The sequence below is a fragment of the Myotis daubentonii genome, chromosome 14 (genome assembly GCF_963259705.1).
Source record: "Myotis daubentonii chromosome 14, mMyoDau2.1, whole genome shotgun sequence".
Classification (NCBI taxonomy): Eukaryota; Metazoa; Chordata; class Mammalia; order Chiroptera; family Vespertilionidae; genus Myotis; species Myotis daubentonii.
Genome location: NC_081853.1, coordinates 23,454,601 through 23,482,246, shown reverse-complemented (window position 1 = coordinate 23,482,246; position 27,646 = coordinate 23,454,601). Strand labels below are relative to the sequence as shown.

The 27,646-nt window shown below is 45.6% G+C and overlaps 1 protein-coding gene across 3 annotated transcripts; it reads right to left on the bottom strand.

The window, feature by feature from the left end:
• Positions 1-691: 691 nt before the first annotated feature.
• Positions 692-27,050, bottom strand: TATDN2 (TatD DNase domain containing 2). 3 transcript variants are annotated; one of them, XM_059663516.1, is made up of 8 exons: positions 26,488-27,043; positions 25,937-26,356; positions 16,510-17,007; positions 13,190-14,071; positions 6,972-7,099; positions 3,339-3,522; positions 2,747-2,918; positions 692-2,605 (listed from the first exon to the last, which is right to left on the bottom strand). In XM_059663516.1, the coding sequence occupies exons 2-7, from the start codon at positions 26,348-26,350 to the stop codon at positions 2,778-2,780; spliced, it is 2,247 nt and encodes a 748-aa protein (XP_059519499.1). In that variant the 5' UTR covers positions 26,351-26,356; positions 26,488-27,043; the 3' UTR covers positions 692-2,605; positions 2,747-2,777. The 3 variants fall into 3 exon arrangements, 2 of the variants coding, with proteins under 2 accessions (XP_059519499.1, XP_059519500.1); XR_009448512.1 differs by lacking the exon at positions 692-2,605 and adding an exon at positions 3,043-3,140 and having other exon boundaries at positions 2,786-2,918; positions 26,488-27,046; XM_059663517.1 differs by lacking the exons at positions 692-2,605; positions 2,747-2,918; positions 6,972-7,099 and having other exon boundaries at positions 3,345-3,522; positions 26,488-27,050.
• Between the last annotated feature and the right edge of the window lie 596 nt (positions 27,051-27,646).

Sequence of the window (27,646 nt, the reverse complement as noted above, 5' to 3'; positions counted from 1 at the left end):
GAAAGAAAGATGTAAACACCAGCAACACCAAGAGCAACAGATTTTCAGCCACAAACCGACTATCACTGAGTAGACACAGTCAACTGTGTGTTCAACTGGAAAGGAAACTGAACCAAAGTGAAGGAATATGCTGAAAATGCAGTCAATGACTGTGTCTCAAAGATGATGCATTAACAGAGATTTCAAATTTGTTTAACATTCTCGCGGCAGAGCCTTCCTTTTTCCAGGTTTACTTTTGGCTTATGTGTTTGTGTTCAACAATACCTCAATAAAAATTAGAGGATTGAGTTAAATACAAGTGCAAGTAGTGAAATAGAATGTCCTCCAGTCTACCCAGAGGCATCAGATCACAGTCCAAAAACAGTACAACTGATTCATCAGTATCACACCTGTGTACTCGATATTTCTTCCTTTTACTGCACTGCTCTGGAAAAAGAAAAGGTATCTATATGGTTTTCAAAGGCTAGGAAGCAGCAGTATATCTGAGTTCCCAAAGTGTAAGATAAAAGTTAACGCTCAAAGGCAGAACTTTTGAGAAGATACCATGTCTTACTTATCTCATGCAATTTTGCAGAGGCACATGAATATTCGAGAATGTCAGACCTCTGGGATCGCAGGTTTCGAAGTCGGCCACCAAATGAACCACTGTTCTCATTCTGAGAACTCTAAACAAACATGGAGAGCATGGGAGTTGGCTGGGAATCTATCCCTTTATTTTCAGAAACTGATGGGTAGGGGTAATACAGAGGCATTCCAGCAGCACAGCAAAAACAATCAAATCAGCCATCCAACATCAAAAACATTGCCAACCAGCTTTCACGCCACAGCACAGAAGTAATCCTAAATCCTAGAGATAAAAGTGTATAGCACCTTGTGCGTTACCTTGGCAGGAAGACTGCATAGGCTCTGAGATATCCATTTAGTCATCCCTTTAACCCTTTCATGCAGGACTAACTGGTTTCCCATGTAGGCAGTACTGACATACAGGGTTTATGAAGGAGATATATATGCTGCAGTTCATTTGGATGACAATGAAGCACTCTGAAATATTTAGCAGTTCCCCAAATCTTCCAAACAGGAGAACGAGCCCCCAGTTCCCCACACTGGCAAACATGAGGCACAAACAACGCACAACTAATCCATGAAAGGTCAACAGGGAATCAAGGCCCACTTCTCAGGCCAGCAACTGTGCTCAGGGGCAAAACAGAAATACCGTCTAGAAAAAACGTTAAGCCCATTTCCTTTTAACTTACCAGGCTCAAATGCACCTTCCAAAATCACCTAGAGAGATCCAGCATTAAGTGATGGATTTTATGATGTAAGCCACCAGGTTCCAAGAAACACACAAGGAATTTGGTGGCCTGTCTCACTGCAGATTGGGGTAAAGGATCCTCTTGGACAAAGTGCAGTGTCCTTACATTTACCCCGTGACCATTATAACCTTCCAGGGCCTGTAATGAATATACCTTTACAAGGCACCAGCAGGAAACAGAACACAGCTTAAAATCTGAGATGACCCCAGATGCTCAAAAGTCAAAGGAGAGGCTCTCATTTCCAACACAGAGAAAGGACATAGAGGAGGCAAAGGCAAGGGAGACCACCCAGAGGGGGAATGAGAGAGTTACAGACATCAGGCCTGCTTGTGGGGCAAAGGCAACAGAACATGGCCGAGTGACCCCAGCAGAGCTCTGAAGAAGTAAACTAACGGATTTCCCTCTTAACCTGGGAGGGACGCACAGAGGCTGTCATATGCAATGAAAAAGTATGAGTATTTCTGGTCCAGTGTTCCAGGGAAAGAGAGCAAAATGGAACGAAGGGCGGCTGGGACCTCACAGCAGACTAGCAAGTAGCTTCTGCTACAGGCCGGACCTTGATCAGTTTAACACAGCTGAGCTGCAGCCCTGGGGGATCCGTAAGTAGAAACACCTTCTTTGGGGTCCTCTTCCTCAAGAAGGCCTCTTCCTTGAGTTCCCCCATCTGTCCAGATCTCCATCAGCCAGAATTTTCCCTGGACAATGCGTGCCTTTCTGCCCCCTCTATATTGATGGCAATAGAACCAATGAAACCAGTAGTCGAGTCCTTCCACCTGTGCCGATGCAGAGTTGACACAGCGACAACCACACTGAAGAGTTATCCAGAGAAGAGAAGGTTGCAGGGGGGTGACTTCACCGGTCTCCAGCGAAGATCCCCCATAGATTTCTCACTGGGAGCTCATTCTCAGAACTGAGGACCAGGAACCAAGTTACATACCAACATGGGCTTAGATTAGTAGGAGGGTGACTTTATTCGCAGACTGCTCAAAAACACAGGCTGCAGAGAAAAGAGATTTGGATTGGCAAACTTGTTGCACCCTTCTACTAGTCTTTCTTCCTCCCTGACTGCCCTGGAGCATGTGGCCAGGAGGCAACCTCCCTTCCTGCTCCCCACCCCGCTCCACTGCACCCCCCTACCCATAGCCAAGATCAAAAGCCTGATGATGAAGTTTCAAGAAAAATCCTGTTTCCTATCTTGGTTTTCTCCATTCCAATGGGCTCTCTAAACACATCCTTGTCCTGGACCCAGGCAGAGATGAAACCCAGCCTATGCTGTTAGGTCACTGGTCGTCCTGGAGGGTAGGGAAGAGAAAAAGAAGAAGGTTTCAAACCAAGTTCACTCAAGACAAATCAGGCTATTCTCTACATTAATAAAATGCAGCAAAAAAAGGTTCTGTCCCGATTTTTAAAAACATAAATGTAAATTTTATGACCTTTTATAGAAAACTCCTGCACTCTCTCTGCTTATAGATTGTAGAGGCGACTGGTGTTCTCACGCAAGGTAGCCAAGGTGCGGGACAGCGGTTGATCTTTGACCCTGGCAATCTCTCGAACTGTATGCAAGGCCAGGCCCGGGTGGGCATACTGGCAAAGGCTTTTGGGAACCTGGAAGATATCAAACATTCAGAACATCGCTGTGCCGTCTGCGCACAGTCATTACACAGAGATCCCTCCCCGGCCCTTCCCCAGTAAGGACCTCTTTGGGGCTGCCCTGTAGAGACCCCTTTACCTGCAGGTGCAGGGAGAGTCCTAGTCATGGGGGGCTCTGGGTGAGCAGGGTCCCACGCTTCCTTGGACTACCCTCTACAGGGTAGGGCTTTGCACTGCCTGGAAGAGAGTGGTTACCCTTCAGCTTCTCAGCCCCCTAGACTTTTGGTTCTGCAGAGCAATACAAGGAGACATCTATATAGCCAAGGGTGGGACCTGGATATCACTGGGGCTCTGGCCCTGCCAACCTTGTAATGGTGACCGCCCACCTCCCCACCCTCTCCTCAGTGCCTCAACTCAGCCTGGAGACACCCCTACCTGTCGAGGCAGGAAGTAGGGGGCATCAGTTTCCACGATGATTCTCTCCAGCGGGATCTGTTTCAGAGCTTCCCGGGCCTCCCAGGCAGAGGAGTACGTCAGGACTGCCGTGAAGCCCACAGACATGTTTGGGAAGTGCTTCAGCAGGGGCTCAATGACCGGGTAGCTGCCAGTGAAGCAATGCCTGAGAGGAGAAGTCCAGATCAGCGCTCTCTCACAATCCCCTGGGCAGCAGCTCCAACTCCCTCTAGACATATAACCCCTTTGAAATTATTTTCTGTGGATAAATATCCAGAAATGTAAAGCTTGCATCTAAAGGAAGGACTCCACAGTAAACACAAACAAGAGCTGGTTTTAATACAGTAAGACCCAAGATGATTCCTGGTGAGCAATGCTCATCCATCAACCCATTACATCGCAGAATACTATACAGCCACTTGAAATAATTACCAGGATCATACAGCAACAATACAGGGACAGGGTATGCTTATGACACAAAAAGAGAAGCAGAATTTAAAACTGTCGCCCCTTTAATATTACAACTAGAGTAGGTAAAAATTATGTCCATGCAGTCAAAAGAACTCAAAGGAAACAAAAAAAATATATCAAGGAGACTATGAATGAATTTTCTTCTCTTAATCTGAAGGCTGTTCATGTTCCATGTTCATAATATAATATAATAAATATAATAATAATTAAAATATAATGTAATCCTATCCTATCAAATAGACAAACATGGTAATTAACCGTACCTCCGACATGCTTCCCATTGGCTAATCAGGGTGGTATGCAAATTAACTGCCAACCAAGATGGTGGCTGGCAGCCAGGCAGCTGAAGCGAACGGGAGGCTTGCTTGCTCTAGTGATGGAGGAAGCCAAGGTTCCCCGCCTGCCGCCGCCCAGCTCTGAGCTGCACTCTAAGCAACTATGTTGCAATTATAGAAGCTAAACAAACCCCAGAAACCTCTTTCAGCCAGCCAGGCCTCAGAGCTGGAGCCAAGCCTCAGAGCTAAAGTTGGCTCTCAGCTCCAGTGACAGCCATAGAAGGTAAATAAATCCCAGAATAAAAAAGAAAAAAAAGAAAAAAAGGAGAGGTTGGGAGCTTCAGTCAACCGCAGCCTGAAAACGGCCCTCAGCCCCTCACCCAGACTGGCCAGGCACCCCAGTGGGGACCCCCTCTCTGAAGGGGGTGTGTCCAGCTGCAAACAGCCATCATCCCCTCATCCAGGCTGGCCAGGCACCCAAGCGGGACCCCCACCCTGATCCAGGACACCCTTCAGGGCAAACTAGCCGGCCCCCACCTGTGCACCAAGCCTCTATCCTATAAAGTAACAGGGTAATATGCAAACTGACCCTAACAGCAGAAGGACTGGGAATGACTGGTCACTATGACACACATTGACCACCAGGGGGCAGACGCTCAATGCAGGAGCTGCCCTCTGGTGGTCAGGGCGCTCTCACATGAGAGGAGCTCTGCTCAGCCACAAGCCAGGCTGATGGCTGCCAGTACAGAGGTGGTGGTGAGAGCCTCTCCTGCCTCCTCAGCAGCACTAAGGATGTCCAACTGCAGTTTAGGCCTGCTCCCCGCTGGCAAGTGGACATCCCCCAAGGGCTGCCGGGCTGCCAGAGGGATGTCTGACTGCCATCTTAGGCCCAATCCTTCAGGGAGCGGGCCTAAGCCAGCAGGTGGTCATCCCCTGAGGGGTCCCAGACCGCGAGAGGACACAGGCCGGGCTGAGGGACCCCCCCACCCCCCGCCCCGAGTGCACAAATTTTTGTGCACCGGGCCTCCAGTCCTAGATAATAAAAGGCCAATATGCAAATCAACCAAACAGCAGAACGACTGGTGCTATGATGTGCACTGACCACAAGGGGGCAGACGCTCAACACAGGAGCTGCCCCCTGGTGGTCAGTGCGCTCCCCACTCAGCCAGAAGCTGGGCTCATGGCTGGCAGGCAGAGTGACGGTGGCGGGAGCCTCTCCCGCCTCTGCGGCAGCACTAAGGATGTCTGACTGACAGCTAAGGCCCACTCGCCACAAGGACATCCCCCAAAGGTTCCCGGACTAAAAGGGCACAGGCCAGGCTAAGGGACCACCCCCCCCCCCGCCCCATGCACGAATTTCGTGCACTGGGCCTCTAGTATAGTGTGTGTGTGTGTGTGTGTGTGTGTGTGTGTGTGTATAAAATCAATCTGGAAATTCAGGCCTTCCTCCAGCCACAACACCTTGTTGGACCATCCTAGCCTCCTTCAACCTACGACCAGTCATTAGAATTCCTTTACAGTCAGCCCAAAATGAAGCAATGAAAAACCAACAAACCAACCAGAAGGGCTGAGTGACTATGCCTCGTCTCTGTGTGCCACCAGTCAGAGGTCAGAGACTTCACTCTCTGCTTGGACCCTCAAAAGGCAGCAGCTTAGAGGCCTGACAGGCCCACCCATTTCTATCATCTGTCAAGACCTGGTTTGGATTCTAGACTCCCTGCTTTTTTCAGTTAACTCATCTCACCCATCTTGATAGAACCAGCCCAGGCATTGCCTCCTGATCCCTTTAGAGCCAGGCTTAGCTAACGGCTCCTGATCTGGTTCTCACAGTACCGTATGCCCACCTCAGACCCACACTCTCTACAGTAGAGAGTCACTGTAGAGAGTCACTGACTCACCTGTCTCCCACAGCTAAACCAACAGCCAGGACAGGTACACAGTAAGAGATCAGGGAGTATGTCAAAGTGAACTTAAGAACCTCTAAATCAGGGGTGGGCAAACTTTTTGACTCGAGGGCCACAATGGGTTCTTAAACTGGACCGGAGGGCCGGAACAAAAGCATGGATGGAGCATTTGTGTGAACTAATATAAATTCAAAGTAAACATCATTACATAAAAGGGTACGGTCTTTTTTTTTTTTTTTTTAGTTTTATTCATTTCAAACAGGCCAGATCCGGCCCTCGGGCCGTAGTTTGCCCATGGCTGCTCTAGATACTATTCACATCCTGCACTTTAATGAGCTTTCAAATTCAAAAAATGAAAGAAATTTTCTTTTCAGGTGCCCTGGAATCTTCTGTGTGCTAAGTCACCGGACTCCACAGCAGTCTTTCCCGAAATCAACAGCCCCCATTTCTGAAAACTGAGACTCCATTCTCGCCTGCCACTGGGACAGAGGTCACAAAAGCCCCTTTCTTGCTCACTGATGATTTAGGGTATTAGCTCAAACCATATGAAGTTGCAGTTTTGTAAGTAAAAAAATGGTTAAATAACAGAAATTTCATATGATTCAACCTAATATTTAATCTTTAGTAAAGATACGACATAAAAACATAATAGTATCTATGCTCTCCTACTGAGTTTTCGTTTTTCCAACTAACAGCCTAGACCAGTGGTCAGCAAACTGCGGCTCGCGAGCCACATGCGGCTCTTTGGCCCCTTGAGTGTGGCTCTTCCACAAAATACCAACTTCTGCGCATGGGCCACGAAGTTTCAATCACACTGTACATGTACGTCCATACTGGTATTTTGTGGAAGAGCCACACTCAAGGGGCCAAAGAGCCGCATGTGGCTCGCAAGCCGCAGTTTGCCGACCACTGGCCTAAACAGAGGAAGCATTCGTTTCATTTGCCCACTGAAGCTCCCGCCTAACCTATGGATCTTGTAGTCTGAGGGCACAAATTTTTTCATGATGCTCAGCAGATCTTCATCAGCTTCTCGGCAGTGAATCACCAAGGGCTTCTTTAGAGACACGGCCAGCCGCAGCTGTCTCTCAAATACCTGGGAGAAGACAAAGTGACAATACGTGCAGGTTAGGGCCACTTCAGAAGTCTGTTACCTCCAGAACACCTAGTCCAATGGGCAGCTCCACTGTCTCAAACTCTGTGTTTTTAAACTATAATGTTCACTAACAGATAAGACTTAATGGGTCTTACTAAAGAGCCAGGTAGTACTCAAAGCACTTAAGGTACATTATGACCTATATCGCTCACAAGCACCCTAAGTTAAGTAATTCTCTTAGCCCATCCTGCAGTTGAAGAAACTGAGGCTCCAAGTGAAGTCAAGTAACTTGCAGCTGAGAAGCTGTAGTGCCACCAAATCTGAACCCAGGCAGTCCACATAGCAACCACTATGCAAGGCTTATTTGGGGTTGCAGGGGCAGAATGGGGCTCAGGTACAGAAAGTACAAGCTAAATGTCCTTCCCCTCATTCTCCCCAGCTCTACTCCCAAGAGGTAATTACCTTCTACACCTTTTCCTATATATACTCAATATCAATGCCTGGCTTTCAGATAAATACTATACATATTTTCTTTACTCAACCAAAATCAGATTTTCTTCCAGGTGAATACCTACAGATATGATATATTCTTTTTATTAAACTCTAGCTATTTTTAAACCTTTATTAATAAAATACACATACTGTTAATGATTTCAATGAAACAGTAGGGCTAGGCCTTAATTTTTCCTCAAGTCCAGGTTTAGAACAAACGTATTAATTCATTATAAACAAATTACCTCATCTTAAACTTAATGTTTTCATAAGTAGTTTTTTCAATTGTGGAATATAATTCATTTTGTATTTTTTATATCAAATAGTACGATGCTTTTGGTAATTTGAGTCAGTTGATACTCACTTGAGAATGACATTTTCGAGTCTAACATTTGTGCTACCTCTTCTCATAACAGAAGCATTGAGCCAGTACCAATTCTAATGTAACTCTTGTTTAACCTGTGTGTTCAACTAAAGGAAAATGACCGAAAGAACCAAAATCACAAAATGCTTGGTAGGTGCTTTAAAGATGGGCTAGTTCCAGTATCTATAGCTGGCTGGATGCCCTCCTGAACACATCAGCCCTCCTTGAGCCTCAACAGAGGCAGGCGGTTGCAAGAGATTATAATTCCAATGTTGAATTCCTGCTTCCAAAATATAATTCTTTAGGGCAGTAAAACTAGTACGGTTCTTTGGGTGGACTATGACACAAATGATAAAAAGCATATTTTTCAAAGTATATTTAATGAAAGAGAACATGTTCACAAGTGGAGAAATCATTCAAAATGATTACTTTCACCCGGGCAGCCTGGTTCATTAGTTAAACGTCAATACATGAACCAGGAGGTTATGGTTCGATTCCCAGTCAGGGCACATGCCCGGGTTATGGGCTCAATCCCCAGTGTGGTGTATGTAGGAGGCAGCTGATCAATGATTCTTATCACTCATGTTTCTATATCTCTCTCCCTCTCTGAAATCAATAAAAATATATTTTAAAAAAGGAAAAAATATATATTTTTTAAGTTTCAAAATGATTATTTATTTTTAACTTCCTAATTTCTTTTTTTAAAAGTATGTACATACAACACATATTTCCTTGATTCTATGACAAGTGCTTATAAAACATGCCACGGGGGGGGGGGGTTAGAGAGCAATGAAAGGACTTATATGCATGCATATTAGCATAACCAATGGACACAGACACTGGGGCAGTGGGGCTTGCCCGGCTGGGAAGGGGTAGGGGAGGGGGTCAACTGGGGGAAAAGGAGACATATGTAAAACTTTAGACAATAAATAAATAAACAAATAAATAAACAAACAAATGAATTAAACTAAAAAATAAAACATGCCACCAATTTTCCCTTGCAATTCTCCAAGGGACAATGACATTAAAAATATAATATCTGGCCCTGGCCAGGTAGCTCAACTGTTTGGAGCATCGTCCCATACACTAAAGGATCACTGTTAGATTCCTGGTCAGAGCACATACCCAGGTTTTGGGTTTGATCATTGGTCCGGGCACATATGGGAGGCAACCCATCAATGGATGTTTCTTTCTCTCTATCCCTCTCGCTCTCAAAAAAATAAATAAAATTAAATTAAATTAATCAATAAAATCATACCCTCAGGTGAGGATTAAAAATAAATAACGTTTTGTAAAACATCTGAATTTCATAAATGCCAGTTAAGATAGAAGAATTGTTAGTAGGCAGGAGCTTGTGGCTGGACTGGACAAATCTAGAGCATTTGTCCTCAGCAGAAACCTGGCTGAATAAAAAACCAGGAGTGAATGAAGTGCAGATAAATTATTTACCCAGCATAATTACTCTCTTCTGCCTGCATAAGCTCAGATCCATTATTTCCAGGGATTCCAGAGTTAATCAGTCTCTCTTGGGAGTGGCCCTCCCAGCAGCTCTTACATAATCATTACCTCAATATTTCATTCCAGTCAAACACAAATATAGACAGAAGCAATCTGGTTCAGCCCGCCCAGCCCAAGAGGGGAGACACAATCTATTCACCCTGGCTTTCCAACTCCAGAAACCAAGAGATTCTGATAAACACACTGGCTGATATGTGTAACCCACAAACTATCCAGGACCTAATTCTTTGGAATTAAACAGGACAGTAAACAGTTAAATTTATGAACACAGATAAGCAAGGAAAAGTTAACTATGGTTTGCTCTGGAAAGCAGAATCATTAGTGTGTCGTCCCCCCTCCCCCAATTCTTTTGCTTTTCTGTACTTTCCAATCTTTCTGGAAAATATCAGGTAAAGGAACCAGACCTAGCTAGCTCCCTCTCACTTGGCTAGATACAGTCCTCCCATAGGCTTTTCTTCTTCCCTTCACAGATAAAATATTCAGCAGGATACATCAAGAACTTGCCAGCTACTCTGCTTGTAGGCAAATGCAACTCAATGCCAACATCCAACTAATACACTTCTAATTTTGGTGCCCAAGTTTAGATTTACATCAAGAACATGGCAGCCTCTTCCTGCAGTGCTCTACAGAAATACCTTATCATCCTCTCTTCTTCTACACACAGTTCAGCCCTCCCCCTGCCAACAATTTATTTCCTTGAATTGCCATTTTCCAATCCTGAATCCAATTTCACCAAGCCAAATGATACTTGCGAGATTCTACTTATCACCCTATGCTGTTAACTTCAAGTTCAGTCAGCATGCCCTGGATAGCTCTATATGCAGATCTGATACGACAATGATTTAATAAAAGGAAAAGTTACTGTGAAATACTTAGCACAATTCCTGGCACACAGTAGGCATTCAATAAACATCAGCTATACAATCCTAAATAATAAAAGGCTAATATGCAAATCGACCAAACCACAGAATGACCAGTAGCTATGACGCGCAATGACCACCAGGCAGCAGACACTCAACAAGGAGCTGCCCCCTGGTGGTCAGTGAGCTCCCACAGGGGGAGCGCCATTCAGCCAGAAGCCAAGCTCACAGCTGGTGAGCGCAGCGGTGGTGGCGGGAGCCTCTCCTACCTCCAAGGTAGCACTAAGGATGTCTGACAGACGCCTTAGGCCCACTCCCCGCGGGCATTCCCTGAGGGCTCCCGGACTGCAAGAGTGCGCAGGCTGGACTGAGGGACCCCTTAAGTGCATGAATTTCATGCACTGGGCCTCTAGTTAAATCAAATGCTTCTCCTCCTCTTTCCAGTCACCTTAGTGTACACATTTCTGAACTGTGATCCTCTTTCCATACCACACCTGCCCTGTGCCATAGAAACTAGATGGGAAAGCAGAATGTTAAATACTTGTCTCACTTTCTTAAAAACCTATTTCTTCCTGTTTTCAGGTTTAGCTATTGTTCCATTCATTTTTGGCTAATAAATTACTGCCTCAAGACAGAAATTGTAAACGTTCTGGTGTTAGTAACAAAAAGGAACTCTGGCAAGAGATTATTTGAATGTACAAGACAAACCAAATTCTGAATTGAAACCTAATCACTATACTAGAAATCCATTCAAGTAAAAAACTGAAAACATTCACACACATAATATCTCACCCACCTGTCTGAATGCAGACCAAGTCAAAATCATGCTGCTCAGAATTTAATAAACTTAACAGGTCCTAGCAAATTCGTCTAAAAGAAAATCCTTTGGAAACATCTTAAGTTGTTTCTTACGGAAATTAACTGTTAAGTCTGGCATGCTTACTGGCTGTCATGGACAACTATATTCAAACTGAAATCTCTATCTCCTAAAAGTGTACAAAGGTCTAGTCTTCTGCTAGAGCAGAAGGGCACCATACCTTCCTTGAATTTTTTCTTTGATCAAAAGAAAATTAAGAAACCACTGACTCTGAAAATTCCTTCTTTTAATTCAGATGCAAGTATCAATGGTGCACAGCATCAGTGCGCTGCTGAGGATGCCCCCAGTTAGATTGGGGACAGCACCAAAGAGAAAGCTGGTACCAAATTTGCCCAGGTTGGAATCCATACACGCTCACCAAGGCCTGAGCATATTGGGCATGCAGACCCAGACTTAACAGGCATCAACAGAAAGGCAGCACACAACAAATTCAACCTGGCAACATGCATAGTGTGAGGGTCTTTCTCCTTTTCCTGCTCCTGCCTAAATCAGAAACTACTCATACCCTGCCAAATCTCCATGCTAAAAAGATATTGGGAGTAAAAAATATTAAAATGGTAATAGTTGTTATCTCTAGTAGAATGGGAAATTATCACCTTGATACATTTTTGTATTTTCCAAATATTCTACAATTGGGCATACTTAACTTCAAAATTAGAATAAAAACAAATTAAACGAAATTTGTTGCTTCCCAAGAAAGAAAATAAATGTTTTGATACATATCATTAGCCATAAGTCACAAAGTACCTATCAATTTCCCCCATCCCCTTATATAGTAAACCTGAAAGAAATAGCTTGTGAAGAATTTGAGAAATGACATATCGATGGTCTGGATAAGAGCAATTGCATTTTTAGAAACTCTAAATTCTTTAGTTCTAAAAAGACACCCCCACCCCCACCCCCAAGTAGAAAAACCCTATGGTTAGATTTCAACAACTAAAAGAAGAATTAACACTGTAAACAAGTGGCCCTGGCCAAGTGGCTCAGTTGGTTGGGCATCATCAGGGCACATACTTAGGTTGTGGGTTTGATCCCCAGTGAGGGCGAGTATGCGAGTCAACCGATCAATGTTTTTCTCTCACATTGATGTTTCTCTCTCTCTGCTCCCTCTTCCCCTTCCTCTCTAAAAAAATATATAAAACATATCCTGGGGTGAGGGTTTAAATTAATTAATTAAAATTGTAAGCAAGCTGGCTGCCATCATAACATAGTAACTATCTGACCTGGAAGTTCATGACCAGTAGACTACTTTAGTGTAAACCAATGGTCACTGACATTCTTCACCCAAGGAAGGCAGCAGTACTTAAGACAGAAATTTGGGAAAAACTAGCCAAAATGTCTAAGATCACACCAAATATCATCTTTGTATTTGGATTCAAAACCCACTTTGGCAGCCGTAACCGGTTTGGCTCCGTGGATAGAGCGTCGGCTTGCAGAATGAAAGATCCCAGGCTCGATTCCAGTCAAGGGCATGTACCTTGGTTGCGGGCACATCCCGTGGGGGGGATGCAGGAGGCAGCTGATTGGTGTTTCTCTCTCATCGATGTTTCTGACTCTCTATCCCTTCCTCTCTGTAAAAAATCAATAAAATATATTTTTTTTAAATATCTTTTTTTAAAAATCCCAAATAAGTTAATAACTCCAAAGATATCAATCCATTTATTTAAAAAAAAAAAAAAAAAACACTTTGGCAGTGGCAAGACAAGTGGCTTTGGCATGATTTATGATTCCTTGTATTATGAAAAAAATAAAAAAAAGAACCCAAACATAGATTTGCAAGAAAAGCCCATATGAGACTTCAAGAACAGAATGGAAGAAAGTAAGGGGAACTGCAAAGGCCAATGCTGGTGCTGGCAAAAATGAGCAAAGATTCTTCAGTGGCTTTATCTGTATAGATTTTTCGTGAGAGGATTAATAAACTAAGAACTTAAAAAAACACACACACAAAATTATAAACCAACTAAAGAGAACCCCATTACCTTGTGCTGTTCTGGGACAGGTGTGGTGCATTTGTAAGAGTAATCCAAGCCCATTTCCCCAAATGCCACAGCCTTGGGATGCCTTAAGGCTTGCAAAAGATTTCTTTCTTGACTCTCAGTGTAGTAACGAGCAAAATGAGGGTGACAGCCAAAGGCCCCCCAAACCAGATCCTCTTTCAACAAATCCTCCCATAGGGAATCTGTCAGTGTCCTGGGATCACAGAAGTCAGAGATGCAGCCCTGAAATTCCTTAGGGAAGGAGGTGCTATAAATTTTCCTGAACTTGCTAAAGGTCCCTTTGAAAGACAACTTGGAATAGAGCATATCCAAGTGACAATGGGTATCAATGAAACCCTCCTCTAGGTTTGGCTCTAGATGGCTCCTTGGCAGAGAGCTAGATGCGTGTCCTTCATAAGAACGGGGTGGCGTCTCCTCCTGGAATGTTCTTTTCTCCTTCACCTTGTCTTGAAAGCTTCTGGAGAAATTATATGAGCGAGAATTCTGGGATCTGCCTTCCTCTGTCGCCTCCAAATCTCTAGAGGTGTTCTGGGAGCTCACTGTAGAGTTGGGGGAATAATCACTCAGGAGGCCCCGGCTGCTCTTCCCAGCCTGCAATGTGTCACTGCTGCTGCTGCTCATGGAGGGGTAGCTAGAAGGCTTGCGCCTGTTGGCCCAATAGCTGGCAAAATCACACCAAGGACTACTGTACAAGTGAGCCGGGTACATGACATAGTCAGTGGGGAAGGCAGAAGGCTCTGGAACTGCTGAGAGTTTCAGTGAGATGGGCTCCTCCTGAGAGAATCTGACTGTGGAGACCTCATCCACGTCGGACCAGTCACTTCCTGAAGAGGTGTGCTCTATCACCACCTCCCTTTCTTTAGGCTGCAGAAAAGAAGCAACAAAGGGTTAGCCTTCCTGTGTGAAGACAGCCTCCCACACTCTGTCATCTAGAGAACATAAGCTCTGGCTTGTTTTTTGGCCATGGTGAAGGTTTTGCATTGGCTCGTTTAACTTACCTGTCACCTAGATTTCTTATTATTTCCAGAAAGTGAGCCAGGTTATAGCTATGAACAGTCAAATCAGGGGTAAACTCATAATGCCATCCCTAAAGGGGATGCTGTATCTGCACTCTCTCTGAATGATCCCTCTTAAGAAAAACTGCTCCGTGTATTGGGGATATTAGAAAAAAACAGTGCCAGGAATCTCATCTCTAACAACACATTTCTAATACATTCAAAATGAATGTGCCCTGACCAGGAATTGAACCCACCACCTTTTGGCCTATGGGACAACGCTCCAACCAACTGAGCCACACCAGCCAGGGCCATTTTTGTGTGTGTTTGTTTTTAACATTTTTTAATTGATTTGAGAGACAGAAAGGGAGAGAGAGAAAAAAATCAACTTGTTGTTCCACTTATTTATGCATTCATTGGTTGATTCTTATATGTGCCCTGGCTAAAGATCAAACATGCAATCTTGGCATATCAGGACGATGCTCTAACCGACTGAGCTACCTGGTCAGAATTTCAGTTGTGGCGTTGTAATATGTGTCTGCAAATTCTTACACTACTCCCCATTGAAAGATGGTGGTCTGTCCTTGAACCTGGGCCTTACTGACTTACTTGTAACCAACCGAGTGCAGTAGTGAAACCTCCGAGGGTAGGTCAAGCTGTAGCTCCCCCTGGCATCTCTCAGCTTGCTCCTCTGGGGGAAGTCAATCACCATATAAGAAATCATACCCGCCCTGACCGGTTTGGCTCAGTGGATAGAGCGTTGGCCTGGGGACTGAAGGGTCCCAGGTTCGATTCTGGTAGGGGGCATGTACCTTGGTTGTGGGCACATCCCCAGGAGGGGGTGTGCAGGAGGCAGCTGATCAATGTTTCTCTCTCATCGATGTTTCAAACTCTGTATCCCTCTCCCTTCCTCTATGCAAAAAATGAATAAAATATGTTAAAAAAAAAAAAAAAAGAAATCATACTGCCCGCCCTAACGGTTTGGCTCAGTGGATAGAGCGTCGGCCTGGGAAGGGTCCCAGGTTCGATTCCGGTCAAGGGCATGTACCTTGGTTGCGGGCACATCCCCAGTAGGGAGTGTGCAGGAGACAGCTGATCGATGTTTCTCTCTCATCGATGTTTCTAACTCTCTATCCTTCTCCCTTCCTCTATGCAAAAAACCAATAAACTATATTTTTTTTTAAAAAGAAAAGAAATCATACTGGCCAAGACCACTGCTAGAAAGGGTCATACATAGGTACTAGCATCAACTGCCCAATGTGTGAGTGAACTTTTTTTATTATTATTTTTAGAGAGGGAGGAAGGGGGGCGAGAGAGAAACTTCAATGCCTGACTGAGGATCAAATCCACAACCTAGGTATATGCCCTGACAAGGAATTGAACCCATGACCTTCCAATGCATGGGACTATATTCCAACCAACCAAGCCACACCAGCCAGGGCTTTTTTTTTTTTTTTTTTTTAATCCTCACCTGAGGATATGTTTTTATTGATTTTTAGAACGGGAGAGAGAAACATCGATGGGTTGCCTCCCATACACACCCCAATCTAAGAATCAAACCCACAACCTAAGGATCAAACCTGCAACTTAAGAATGTGCCCTGACCGGGAATTGAACCCAAAACCTTTTGGTGTACAGGACAATGCTCCAACTAACTGAGCCACCCAGCCATGGCTCACTCTCTCCTTCTTAATAGCAATGAAAGTTTATCTGGGTGTAAGTCTGCCCAAATGGAAGTTAATTTTCCAGACTCTCTTGCAGTTAGGTGTTGGCCAGGTTTCTAGATTTTTGTCAGTAGATATGAGCAGATACTATGTGGACAACTTATGAGCCAAGCTCTTAAAAGGGAGGGAGTGTACTTTCTTCTATTCTTCCTCTTGGCTGGACTGATCAATGTAATGTACTGAGTCCTGTCAGAGCAGTCATCTCAGACCACAGGACAGAAACTGCTGAGGAGCAGCAGAGCATCAAGACAGAAGGCACCAGGGTCCCTGACACGGTGGAGTCATCCTCCTCAAGTCAAACTTCTATTTAATTTAAGCCACTGTTATTCTGGGTTTTGTACAGCAGTCAAATCCATATCCTAACAAACATATAAATTCCAAAAAAAGAGGATAGCACTAATCTGAGATTTCTTAATAACTCTAAAAGGCATTTTGGAAGAGAACCATCAATTTGTTGCCTGGAATCCTGAGTAAGTAAAGCACTGCTTTAATGAATAACAATTAGGCTCAAACCAGAAAGAGCAAATACTACATTTAATCAAGAGAACTAAAAACCCCCATTCTCAGCATGAGCAAGACTCACCTTGTGGCTTTCTGAATGAGAGTCAGAATCATCCAAAAATTCTAGGGGTGGAGAGCGCTTGTCAATAATTGTCCTTCGGTCACCAAGTGGCTCCTCACTGGGTTTCTCCTGAGGGTCTATCACCACTCTCCTGTCACAGAAGCTGCTTCTCTCTAGCACAGCCTTTTTTTCCTCTTTCACTCTGACCTCTGGGGTTGCCTCCTTCTCTTTCTGAGGAGTAGACACAGTGACACTCCTGACTGGTCCTTCTCCACGGTTGGGACAATCTCCTGTGTCTGGTTTTGCCCTAGTGGCAGTCTCGCCCTTCCTTTTTGGCATTGACTTTCCCAGAATGCCCTGGATAGCCTTCAGGTAGATCATTGTAGAGCCTTGGTCTCGAAGTCTATCCCTCTTCTTTTTCTGAACCTTGCTTGGTTCCTCAATTCTATCATTTTGACCCTCAGCTTCAGCTGCAAACTCAGAGTTCGTGGAATTACGAGAACTATCTTTGGAATTAACCTGGAAGAAAACACAGATCATGAAAAGATCAGTTCATACATAAAGCACTTGGCAAATTAAACGCCAGTGGCACTCCACCAATCAAAGGGAAAGTGATAGTGGCCAAGACAAAGATTCTCTTTGAGTGATAGTTTCCATCCTACCCACTGTAAAAGGGACTGAACTGCTGCTATTTCTTTTTCTCTTTTTTTAATCCTCACTCAAGGACATGCTTTTCTATTGATGGGAAGGGGAGGGGGAGGGGAGGAGGAAGAGGACATGCTTTTATATTAATGAGAGGTGGAGGAGTGGAGGGAGGGGAGTGACATTGTGAGTGTGAAATATCGATTGGTTGCCTCCCACACACACTCCAACCAGAGATCAAACCTGCAACCCGGGTACGTGCCCTGACCGGGAACTGAACCTGCCACCGTTTGGTGCACAGGCTGACACTCCAACTGAGCCACACCAGTGTGCTGCTGTTTCTTAATGTTCTCACTTTCTCACACTTATCAGACAGCATCCTCGTACTGCAGTAGGAAGGAATGAGCTGAGAGAACAGTCTACTAACACTAGCTCCTTAAGAGCAAGGACTACCACATACTTCAGAACACACCCCGGCAAAACAAAAGTTTAACATTTTTGTACTGGAAAGGTCCCCAGAAACCAGATGACCCAATCCCACAACGAAGAGTGAAGGAACCACGGGCCCTGTGAAGAGTGAGCGCCAATCTTCTGACTCCTGAGGGCACTGTGCTTTCCGTTATACCCCCAGCTTCCTTAAAGTTCTCTGCAAAATCCTTCCCCCCAATTAAAACCTTGGTTTTGAAAGGTACCTTGGTCCCAGGGTCAATCAAGAGACCTAGCCCCTCACCCCAAATCTCCTCAGAGATGAAAGTAAAGTCTCAGCCCCTTTCTTCTCTTCCTCTCCACATGCAGCCATTACAGAGTCCACAAGAAATAAGCTAAATTACTTGCTCACAATATTAATTTGCTGTGACACTCAGATCTAGTCTAATCCCAGCCTGGTGTAAGAATGCTCCATAAATCTTCCCTGAGAACCATCCCCAAAGCAGTGCACTCCAAACACCCCACTTGTGACCTGTCCCAAGGCAGCCTACGGCTCCTACAACTTGTACTTCTAATTCACTTGCATTAAATTCCTCTCAAACAATTAGTAAGAAACTCCACACTAAACTTGCTAATCCTTTTCCTCTACTGAGGAAAAGGAGAGTCCATGCAAGAGATGTCCATCAATAGGGATTGATGAAAGTAAACAAATACAACTTTTAAAAAGAATGAGGGAGCTCTGATGTCCATGCTATACAGTAAGTAACTAACAAGCGCAATGTATAAATTCACATTTGAACAGCTTATATGTACATATTTGCAAACAAAGTCTGAAAGACCAATTGTTTCTTCTAATGGCTATCTTTGGGGATTAAAGGGAAAGAGGAAAAAGGGGCTTTAGCTCTTACTTTATATGCTTCTTGTATTATTTGAATTTTCCCCCCCAAGAAGCACATATCTTTTTTTAAAAAAAATAAACCTTTGGAAATACAGAGTGTCCCAAAAAATGTATTCACTTTGAATAATTCACTCCAATGGATTAAATCTGAAAAGAAAGAAACATCAATTGAGCTATCAAGGCAGAGGTTTGAACTAGAAGAGTGCATGTGTGTGCATTTAAGATTTATTTATTGGTTTTTAGAAAGAGAGGAAGGGAAATGGAGAGAGAGTCCTCAAAAAGGCACATTCCCTGACCGGGAATCAAACCAGCGACCTTTTGGTACATGGGACCATGCCCAACCAACTAAGCCACACTGGCGCTAAAGGCATATATTTTTAATGTGAACTCCCCCAAATTTTAAAATTTGTGAGGACCTAGCAGGCCACATTCAGCATATGGACCGCCTTTTGCAAACCGTGGTAGAGAAGATCAGGATTGTACTTGTGGAAGTAAAAAAAAGGTAAGGGATATAATACCATAGCTTATATTTCTATATACTTAAAATTTACAGAGCTGCCCCAGCTGTTGCCCCTCCTTACAGAGAGGGACAGTGTCACATGAATTTTAAGTGGCAGAAGCAGGATTCAAATTCAAGTTCCCCCTAACACCCTGGAAACCAAGGGAGAATAGGGAAAATATAAAAGTTTAGAAGCAGTATCAAAGGCTGAGATGTCAAAGGCCATGAGGACCTAAGATCAATGAGGAAGAGTTTCAACAGTGGATAGGAGGCTATAAAGGTCAAGATTAGGCGGAAAGTACTAGAGCAGAGACAAACACCTGGCTTTGAAAAGGAGAGATTTAGCCCTAACTGGGTGGCTCAGTTAGTTGGAGCGTCATCCCATACACCAAAAGGCAAAAGGTTGTGGGTTCAATCCCTGGTTGGGGTGTTTACCGTACAGGAGGCAAATGACTGATGTTTTTCCCTCTCTATCTCAAATCATATTTTTCTTTATTTTATTTATAAAGTCACAGAAGTAGAAGTGACCTATAGAAAAAAGTGGGCTCACGAAACAAGTTACTTCTAGAGGCAAAAGAAAAGACCCTTGGAGCTTAGGAGAGAAAAGAGTAAAGGTAAGTAGGGGTGGGGGAGGGGTGCGGGGGGAGACCCAGGAAAGGCTCAGGTGTGCTCCAGAGATGGAGAGTGCCCAGCCTGAACATTTTCAAGAGTTCGTAACAAACTTCCTGCCTACTCCCTCCCATCGTTTCTCTACAATGAGCCAGAAGTTCTAAAATCTGGCAATGTCACACCTCTGCTTAATACCCTTCAATGGCCCTGCATTTGCCTACAGAATCCATCCCAAACTCCTGAGCATGACATTGGAAGCCCTTCCCAGGCTGCCCCCCAACCTTTCTTTGCCGCATCATTTCCCACCTTTCTTCATACAGCCAGGTGCCTGGGGAATGAAGAAAGATGCTGGAGAAGAGGGGAAGGAGGACCCACAGAAACCAGTAATGTCCCCAAGCACTGCAGACCAGCAGTATTTCCTGACACTTTTTGGACACACATTGTTCCTGTTGCCTGAAATAGCCTTCCTCCTCCTTGTCCACCAGAACAAAAATGATACCTCTTCTACGAGAACTTTCCCTGTGACTTGTCACCCATTCCTTTGACCCTTGGTACTTCAAATATTGCTGTTACAACACTCCATGCACTGCACTATGATGAAGGCTTTTTTCAGTCTGTCTACCATTGCCTTATTCTTTGCACATCTAGCCTCTAAAACAGACTTCCACCCAAGCACTGGACATCTGCTGAGGGAATATGCAAGAAATGGGTTACATGCGAAGAAAGCTTTAGCATTCAAGATCCAAGGTACACAATGGTTTCTTTTCTTTTCTTTTTTTAAAATATATTTTTATTGATTTCAGAGAGGAAGGGAGAGGGAGATAGAAACATCAATGATGAGAGGGAATCATTGATTGGCTGCCTCCTGCACGCCCTCTACTAGGGATGGGGCCCGCAACCTGGGCATGTGCCCTTGACTGGAATCGAGCCCGGGACCCTTCAGCCCACAGGCCGATGCTGTATCCACAGAGCTAAACCAGTTAGGGCCACAATAGTTTCTTGTGTCTGGGCTGTGTCACCTTGCAGAGAGCACCACAGGGGAAGGATCTTGCCCTCTTCATCTCTCCATCCCTCACATCTAATGTTGGGCCAGGACAGAGCAGGTGCTCCAGAGGGCAGCAATGGAGAGAACCCTGCCTTTTAAGCCAGTCTGATCTGGCATTACACCACAGCTCTGCCGCATACAAGCTGCATGGACCTACTTAAGTTTTTTAAAGTGAGTCTCATTTTCCCAGTGCCTTCACATAGTAGGTGCTCAAATATTTGTTAATCATATGTAAATATTTGTTAACTAATGTGCAAAGATAACTACTTCACAAGACTCTGAGAATTATGTCTATAGGACAAACATTGAGACTATTTGATCAAAGCCTATCACATTATGAATGCTCAAATTTTCCCTTCCACTCTTCCTTTCCTATTGAATATAAAATTTTATGTCATAATTAAGACTAAATTAAGGTAGGTGAAGGTGTTCATAATAGACACATTTAACTTTCTCTATAAACAAAGATCATCAGCTACCATTAGGATTTGAGAAAACCTCTCAAACAATTGTCCTAGAGGTGATAAGGAACAAACAATGTGAGGCTGGCCAGCAGGACTCTCTACTGATTCCAAAATGCCCCAGTCTAGCTATGGTCTGAATGTCTCTCCCCTCACACCAAAATTCATATTGAAATTTGACCCCAAGATGATGGTACTCGGTGGAAGAGCCTTTGGAAAAAGATTAAGTCATGAGAGTGAAGCCCTTAGAAATGGGATTAACCCAGCTGGCATGGTTCAGTGGTTGAGCGTTTAACTATGAACCAGGAGGTCACAGTTCAATTCCTGATTAGGGCATATGCCCTGGGTTCGGGCTTGATCTCCAGTGTGGGGTGTGCAGAAGGCAGCCAATGAATGATTTTCTCTCATCATTGATATTTCTCTCTCTCTCTCTCTCTCCCTTCCTCTCTGAAATCAATAAAAATATATTTTCTTTAAAAATGAAATTAGTGTTCTTACCAAAGAGGCCCAAAATGACCCCTTCTGCCATGTGAGGATAAAATGAAAAGTCTGCAACCATGGAGAAAACCATCACCTGACCATGCTGGCACTCTGATCTCAGACTTCCAGTCTCCAGGACTGTAGGAAATACATTTCTGTTGTTTATAAGTTACCCAGTCTGTGGTATTTTGTTATAGCAGCCATAACAGGCTAAGACAAACATCTTCCCCCGGCTGGGGTGACATGGCTCAGTGATTGAGCATTGACCTATGAACCAGGTCACAGTTCGATTCCTGGTCAGGGCACATGCCTGGGTTGTGGGCTTGATCCCCAGTGTGGGGCATGCAGAAGGCAGCTGATCAATGATTCTCTCTCATCAGTAATATTTCTATCTCTCCCCCACCTCCCTTCCTTTCTAAAATTAATAAATATATTTTAAAAAGAATCTTCCCCCTGAATATTCTATGACCTGGCACAGAGATCTCTGCGTTGAGGCCGTGGAAAGGGGGGTGGAGGTAACCACACACAAAACCAAGTGTGTATCCCTCAAAGGTTACAGAGCAAATAGAAGAGCAGGTAATGTGTGGGTAGAAGAGTGCGGAGGGGACCTTGGAAGAACCTAGATAAGAACATGCCATTTTTTGTGTGCCCCTTAGCTTGTCCTTACTAGACCAACAAGTTGGTCTGCAGAGAAAAGGGGTAAGAGGTACAGATTGAGGGGGAAGGTAAGAGAGGCATTTTGTAATTCATCAAGATGAGTGAAATACTGTATATGTTGTTTACAAACTCACTCTAGGGAGAGAGAGCCCTTAGCAGTGCTAGAGACAGACAATTAAGATTGCTAATACAGTAAAACCTCAATATAATGGACTAATTCGAGCAAAGGGAGATGTCTCTTAAAGTGAAATTCTATTATATAATAACGTTTTCCAAATGCATGTTAAAAAATTGATAAATTAGTTTTTACTTATGTAGACACGTGTGATTAGAATTAAGTATATATGAAAAGTTAAATTTCACAGAAAAGTTTTCTCTATGCATTACTGTAACTTTAAATTAATACTGAAAAGGTCTAATAAACGCATGCATTCACCAGTCACCTCGAGTGAACAAATGCACACGACTGAGACGTGGGTTAGCGCACATCGGAATATCACCAACATGAGTTAAAACTCCTGCAGGAAGTCACCCTAAGAGACAACAGAACCGATTACCTCGGGGCAATGCAGTGAGATCATGTGCTAATCATTCACCACACACTGCTTGCAAGCAATGGCTCTTGAATTTATATATGTAGACTACAGTCGTAAATATGTAATATTTATGTCAGCACAACTGCTACAGTGTTTTTTCCAACATATGGCCTATTTGCTAAAATTTGTTCAAAATAACTGAATAACAGAAAAATAACATATTCATATAATTATAACCAAATCTTGGTTAAACGCATTTTAAAATTACCAGGGTGTTAATTTTCACGTACAGACTGGACATTTTTTTTAATTAAATATATTTTTATTCGTTTCAGAGAGGAAGGGAGTACAAACATCAATGATACCAGAGAATCATTGATCAGCTGCCTCCTGCACACCCCCTACTGGGGATCGAGCTGGCAACCTGGGCATGTGCCCTTGCTGGAATCGAACCCAGGACCCTTCAGTTCACTTTATCCACTGAGCCAAATTGGCTATAGCATTTTTGTCCCTTAAATCCGAAGCCCATTAAGTCAAAGGTCAGAAAAATCAAGAGTTCACTGTATCAACATCCTCATATTCTAACCTCACTCAGCATGAATGATCTTTCAAAATGCAAAGCTGCCTTCCCTCTGTATAGAGTCCTGTATAAACTCGAATGGCTTAGAATAAAATCCAAATTCCCTTGGCTAATAAATCCCTGCAGCAATCTGCCCCCTACCTAGCTCTCCAACCTCCATTCTAGGCTCTTTGCTCCACCATACCACATCATGAGACAGTCTCATGACTTCTCCAACCCTCCCAACAGACTGTGTGCTCCTCAGAAGCCATTTCCTGCTCCAAGACCCAACAGAATGTTTGGCACACAATAACCGCAAATGCTTATTGACCGAAAGCAAGGCACTGGTAAACCCAAAGACTTCTAGACAGGCCTGGACTACTCATTGCTCCATGGTTAACCATTAAATTGATTTTGGCAAAACAAGACCCTTTAGGGCTAAATGAGAGAAAGGTGGGTCCATACTAGGATTAGACCCACATGGCTTAGAGGCCACCAGGGATGCAGCATACCTCAAAGACTAATAATAATAAGCAAGGTTAACTTTCTGCCCCTCCTAACACCAGGCTTCACTCTATCTGTAATTGCCATAGAAGTTAAATTTAATCAATTGAAATACATATAGATATATTTTCTTTGGTTAATCCTCACCTGAGGATATTATTTTCAATGATTTTTAGAGAGAGTGGAAGGGAGGGAGGGAAAGAGGGATAGGGAAAGAGAGAGAAACATTGATGTGAGAGAGACACATCAACTGGTTGCCTCCTGCATGAGAGTCCGGACCAGGGCTGGAAATCAAACCTACAACCCAGGAACCTACCCTTAACCGGGAATTGAACACAATACCCTTTGGAGTTCCGCTCTTCCACTGAGCCACACCTGTCAGGGCTAATCAATTAATACTATTTTATGTTGTACCAAATCCACAGAAATTACATCAAGAAGGATTAATGACGAGATTAAATTGTATGCACAAAGCCCCATACTCACCTGATTTACAATGAATCATATTTAGCATTTTTTTTCCTTTATCCTCACCTAAGGACATTTTTTCCATTGATTTTTAGAGAGACTGGAAGGCAGGGAGGAGGAGGAAGGGGGGGGGGGGAGAGAGAGGGAGAGAGAGAGAGGTGGAAACACCAATGTGAGAGAGACACATCGATTGGTTGCCTTCCACAAGCCCCTGACCAGGGCCGGGAGCCTACAACCGAGTACATGCCCTTGACCTGAATCGAACCGGGGACCCTTCAGTGGCCCCCGCCATAGCCACTGAGCCAAACCGGCTAGGGCGTATATTCAGTATTCTTATGCCAAAGACAAAGCTTTTAAATTCACTATTAAAGTTTGTAAAAGATCCACATGACCATATAAAGTTCTGCGAGGTCCACACTGAAAATACCTGGCTTGGAGCACTCAGCACAAGAGTTCTCCAGGATAAACAGCCAAATACCACAGCCTCATTGCTCAGCTCCACATAAAAAACCACTGAACAGACATAAAGACAAACCCAACTTTTCTTGGGGCCTTGTTTTTATTGCTTTTGTAAAATAACTCTTTTCTAGGGACAGCCCACCTTCCCCCCACCCCAAATAAAGACTTTCTCCACTTTTCCACATGCAGACCTCCTCACCTTATAAACTTGAGCTCCAAAACGTAAAATGCAATCTCTAACAGGGCAGTGATCTTTGTTTCTGTTACAGGAGCATCCCAAGCAACTAGAACACTGCCTGACACAATCTAGGCCCTCAATAAATATTTGTTCAAAACCTGACTGAGTAAGTGGATGAAGCTTACACAGTATGCCTGGTGAGTGATATCAGCTAGTTCTCCTGCTACTCTAATGGGGAAACAGCAGACAAGAGATTGAACTGTATTTGCTTCTATTTCCAACAGACTCATGTTCAACTTTTACACACACACACACACACACACACACACACACACACACACGCTGGGAAAATTTTATTACTCCTTTCAAAAAAAACACACGTTAATATAAAATGAATGAGTAGGTGTAAACCTCCTCTATGAAGCACTCCTTAGTCCCCTTGCAAATACTCAAAAACCCACCTGTGTGTTCACATCCGGAACTAAATGTTGAAACCTGCAAAACAACCCTTGCCCCACCAACCAGAATTCCAACATTCTGGAAGCCGTAACTTTAGTGAAGAGCCATAGCAAAACCAAATTCCTATCCCCTGGTTCGGATGCAGAGTGGTCCAACGTACAAGGACACAATCCCTAAATGTACACAACTAAACTACATACGTATGTGTCTCGGGAGCATGCAATCCCTTCGACTGCAAGGCTTCTCCCACCTCGAAGCACAGACCACACCACCACTCCAGCCCCATTAAATCAGGGTGGGTGGGGGGCAGGCCCCAGCGTTTGAAAGCTTTCCAAGTAGTTCCAAGTGCCGCCAAGTTTGAGAACCACCTCTCCAGGCCACCTCCCCGGGCAACTGCTTGCTCGCTCGTCTGTGTTTGCACGAAGAAGACCTCTGGGAAGAACCCAGGGATCTTAAAGGACATGCTCTTTTTTAGTCTCCTTCCACCCAAATCCCCCTCCCCAACATCGCGAGCCACGTGGAAGGGGCCTCCCCGGTATCTGTCGAGGCGACGCGACCACCTACCTACCTTAAGGCTACAGGTTTCCTCCTCTGGAGAAGCCATTTCCTCTAGAGAGGGGCTGGCAGGGCGCGGAGGGGAGCCCCCCGACGGAAGGAAAGCCCGCGTGCTCCGGATCAGGCTGCCTTTGGCGGCAGCCCCGTCCACACCTGGGCCGGAGGACCGGGAGGAGGCAGAGGAGGAGGAGGAATCTCGGCGGCGGGTGGCGTCCCAGGACACCCCGGGCGGGCAGGCCACATCGTCTTCCTTCTGGGCTTTCAGGCGCTTGGGGCTGCGGGCCCCGCCGGCACGCGACGCAGAGCTGGGAGCGGGCCGTCTGGAGGGGGCCACATCACCGGCCTCCCGGAGGCAGCTGCGCTTGCGGGGACGCCTTTCCGAAGGGCTGCTCCAGTGGTACTTGACCTTGCGCCGCTCCGACGCCATGGGCACCTGCGAGGGAAAGAGGAGGCCGGGAGTCCACCACCGCCCCTCCCGGCTGCCCCTCCTCCGACGCCCGCCATCCCGGGCCCGCCGGGCCAGGGCGAGCCGGCAGGCCAGAGCCAGGAAACCGCCTTACCGACCTTTCCCCCTTCTTTCCACTGCCCATCACAGTTCTCTCGGTTCCGGAGATGCCAAAGCGCTTCGGAGGAGTCGGACCACTGCAAGGTTTATTGCCGGCTTCGGTTCGGCTTCCAAGCCCACAACGTGTTTCCGCGATCACCAGACGCTTCAGTTTGCACAACGCTACTTCGGAGACGTCAAAGCGCTTCCGGGGCTACTCGGCGCTTTGATGTAGTTTGCAATACAAAGCCCTTCGGAGATGTCAAAGCGCTTCAAAGACGACAGGCGCTTGAAGGTCTACACATGGCGGCCGGACCCGCGGCCCTGGGGCGGGCGCGCCGCCCTGAGGCCCAGAACGCCGACGGCGGGCCGCAGGGCAGGGCCGGACCGGCGCGCAGCCCGCCCTGCTCCCGCGGCCCCGAGGACCAGCCCGGGCCAGAAAGGGGCCCGAGCCGCCCCTCAGGAGCCGGAGACTCCCTGGTCCGCCGCCTCGGAACCACCCCCGACTCGACCGGCCGCCCCTTCGGTCCCTGTGCCGCGCGGACCAGACGTCGGCCCGCTCGCCGCCCGCCCCAATACTGCGGCCTCCGCCCGAGATCCGACTCCAAGGGCCTCCGCTGCGCCCGCCTCCCGGAACGAGCCCTGCGGCCCGCAGCCCGGCGTGCGGCGAGGCGGGTCCTGCGCCGGACTGAGGGCGCCTATTGCTCCCATCCACGAGGGGCGGGACTCCGAGCAAGACGGAGCTCGCCTGTTGGCCAGGAGGCTGGAAGGCGGGACCCTACGCCTTATGAAACTCGTCCATTGGTCGGAAGCGAGGTGAGGCGGAGCCACTCACGTGGGTCGGAGGAGCGCGAAGTTGAAGCCAAGGCCGCGCACTTCCTGTGGCCGCCCGCTCAGGAGGTAGGGGGCGGCCGCGGGCCGGGATTCCGGAGGGCCGCTCCCCGCTGCTTGGCGTGAACCCCTCAGCCCCACGCGCTCAGATCCGCACATGCTCATCAAACCGGCAGCATCAGCATCATCACCCCGTCCATATACAGCGCAGGAAACTGGCTCAGAGAGGCCAAGTGACCCACCCAGAAAGTAGCAGAATTAGGAGGTAGAAGCCAAGGAGGGAAAAAGAGACTACACGCAAATGTAAAATACCCGCTTGGCAAAAAATACCGAAGTCGAAAGACAAGA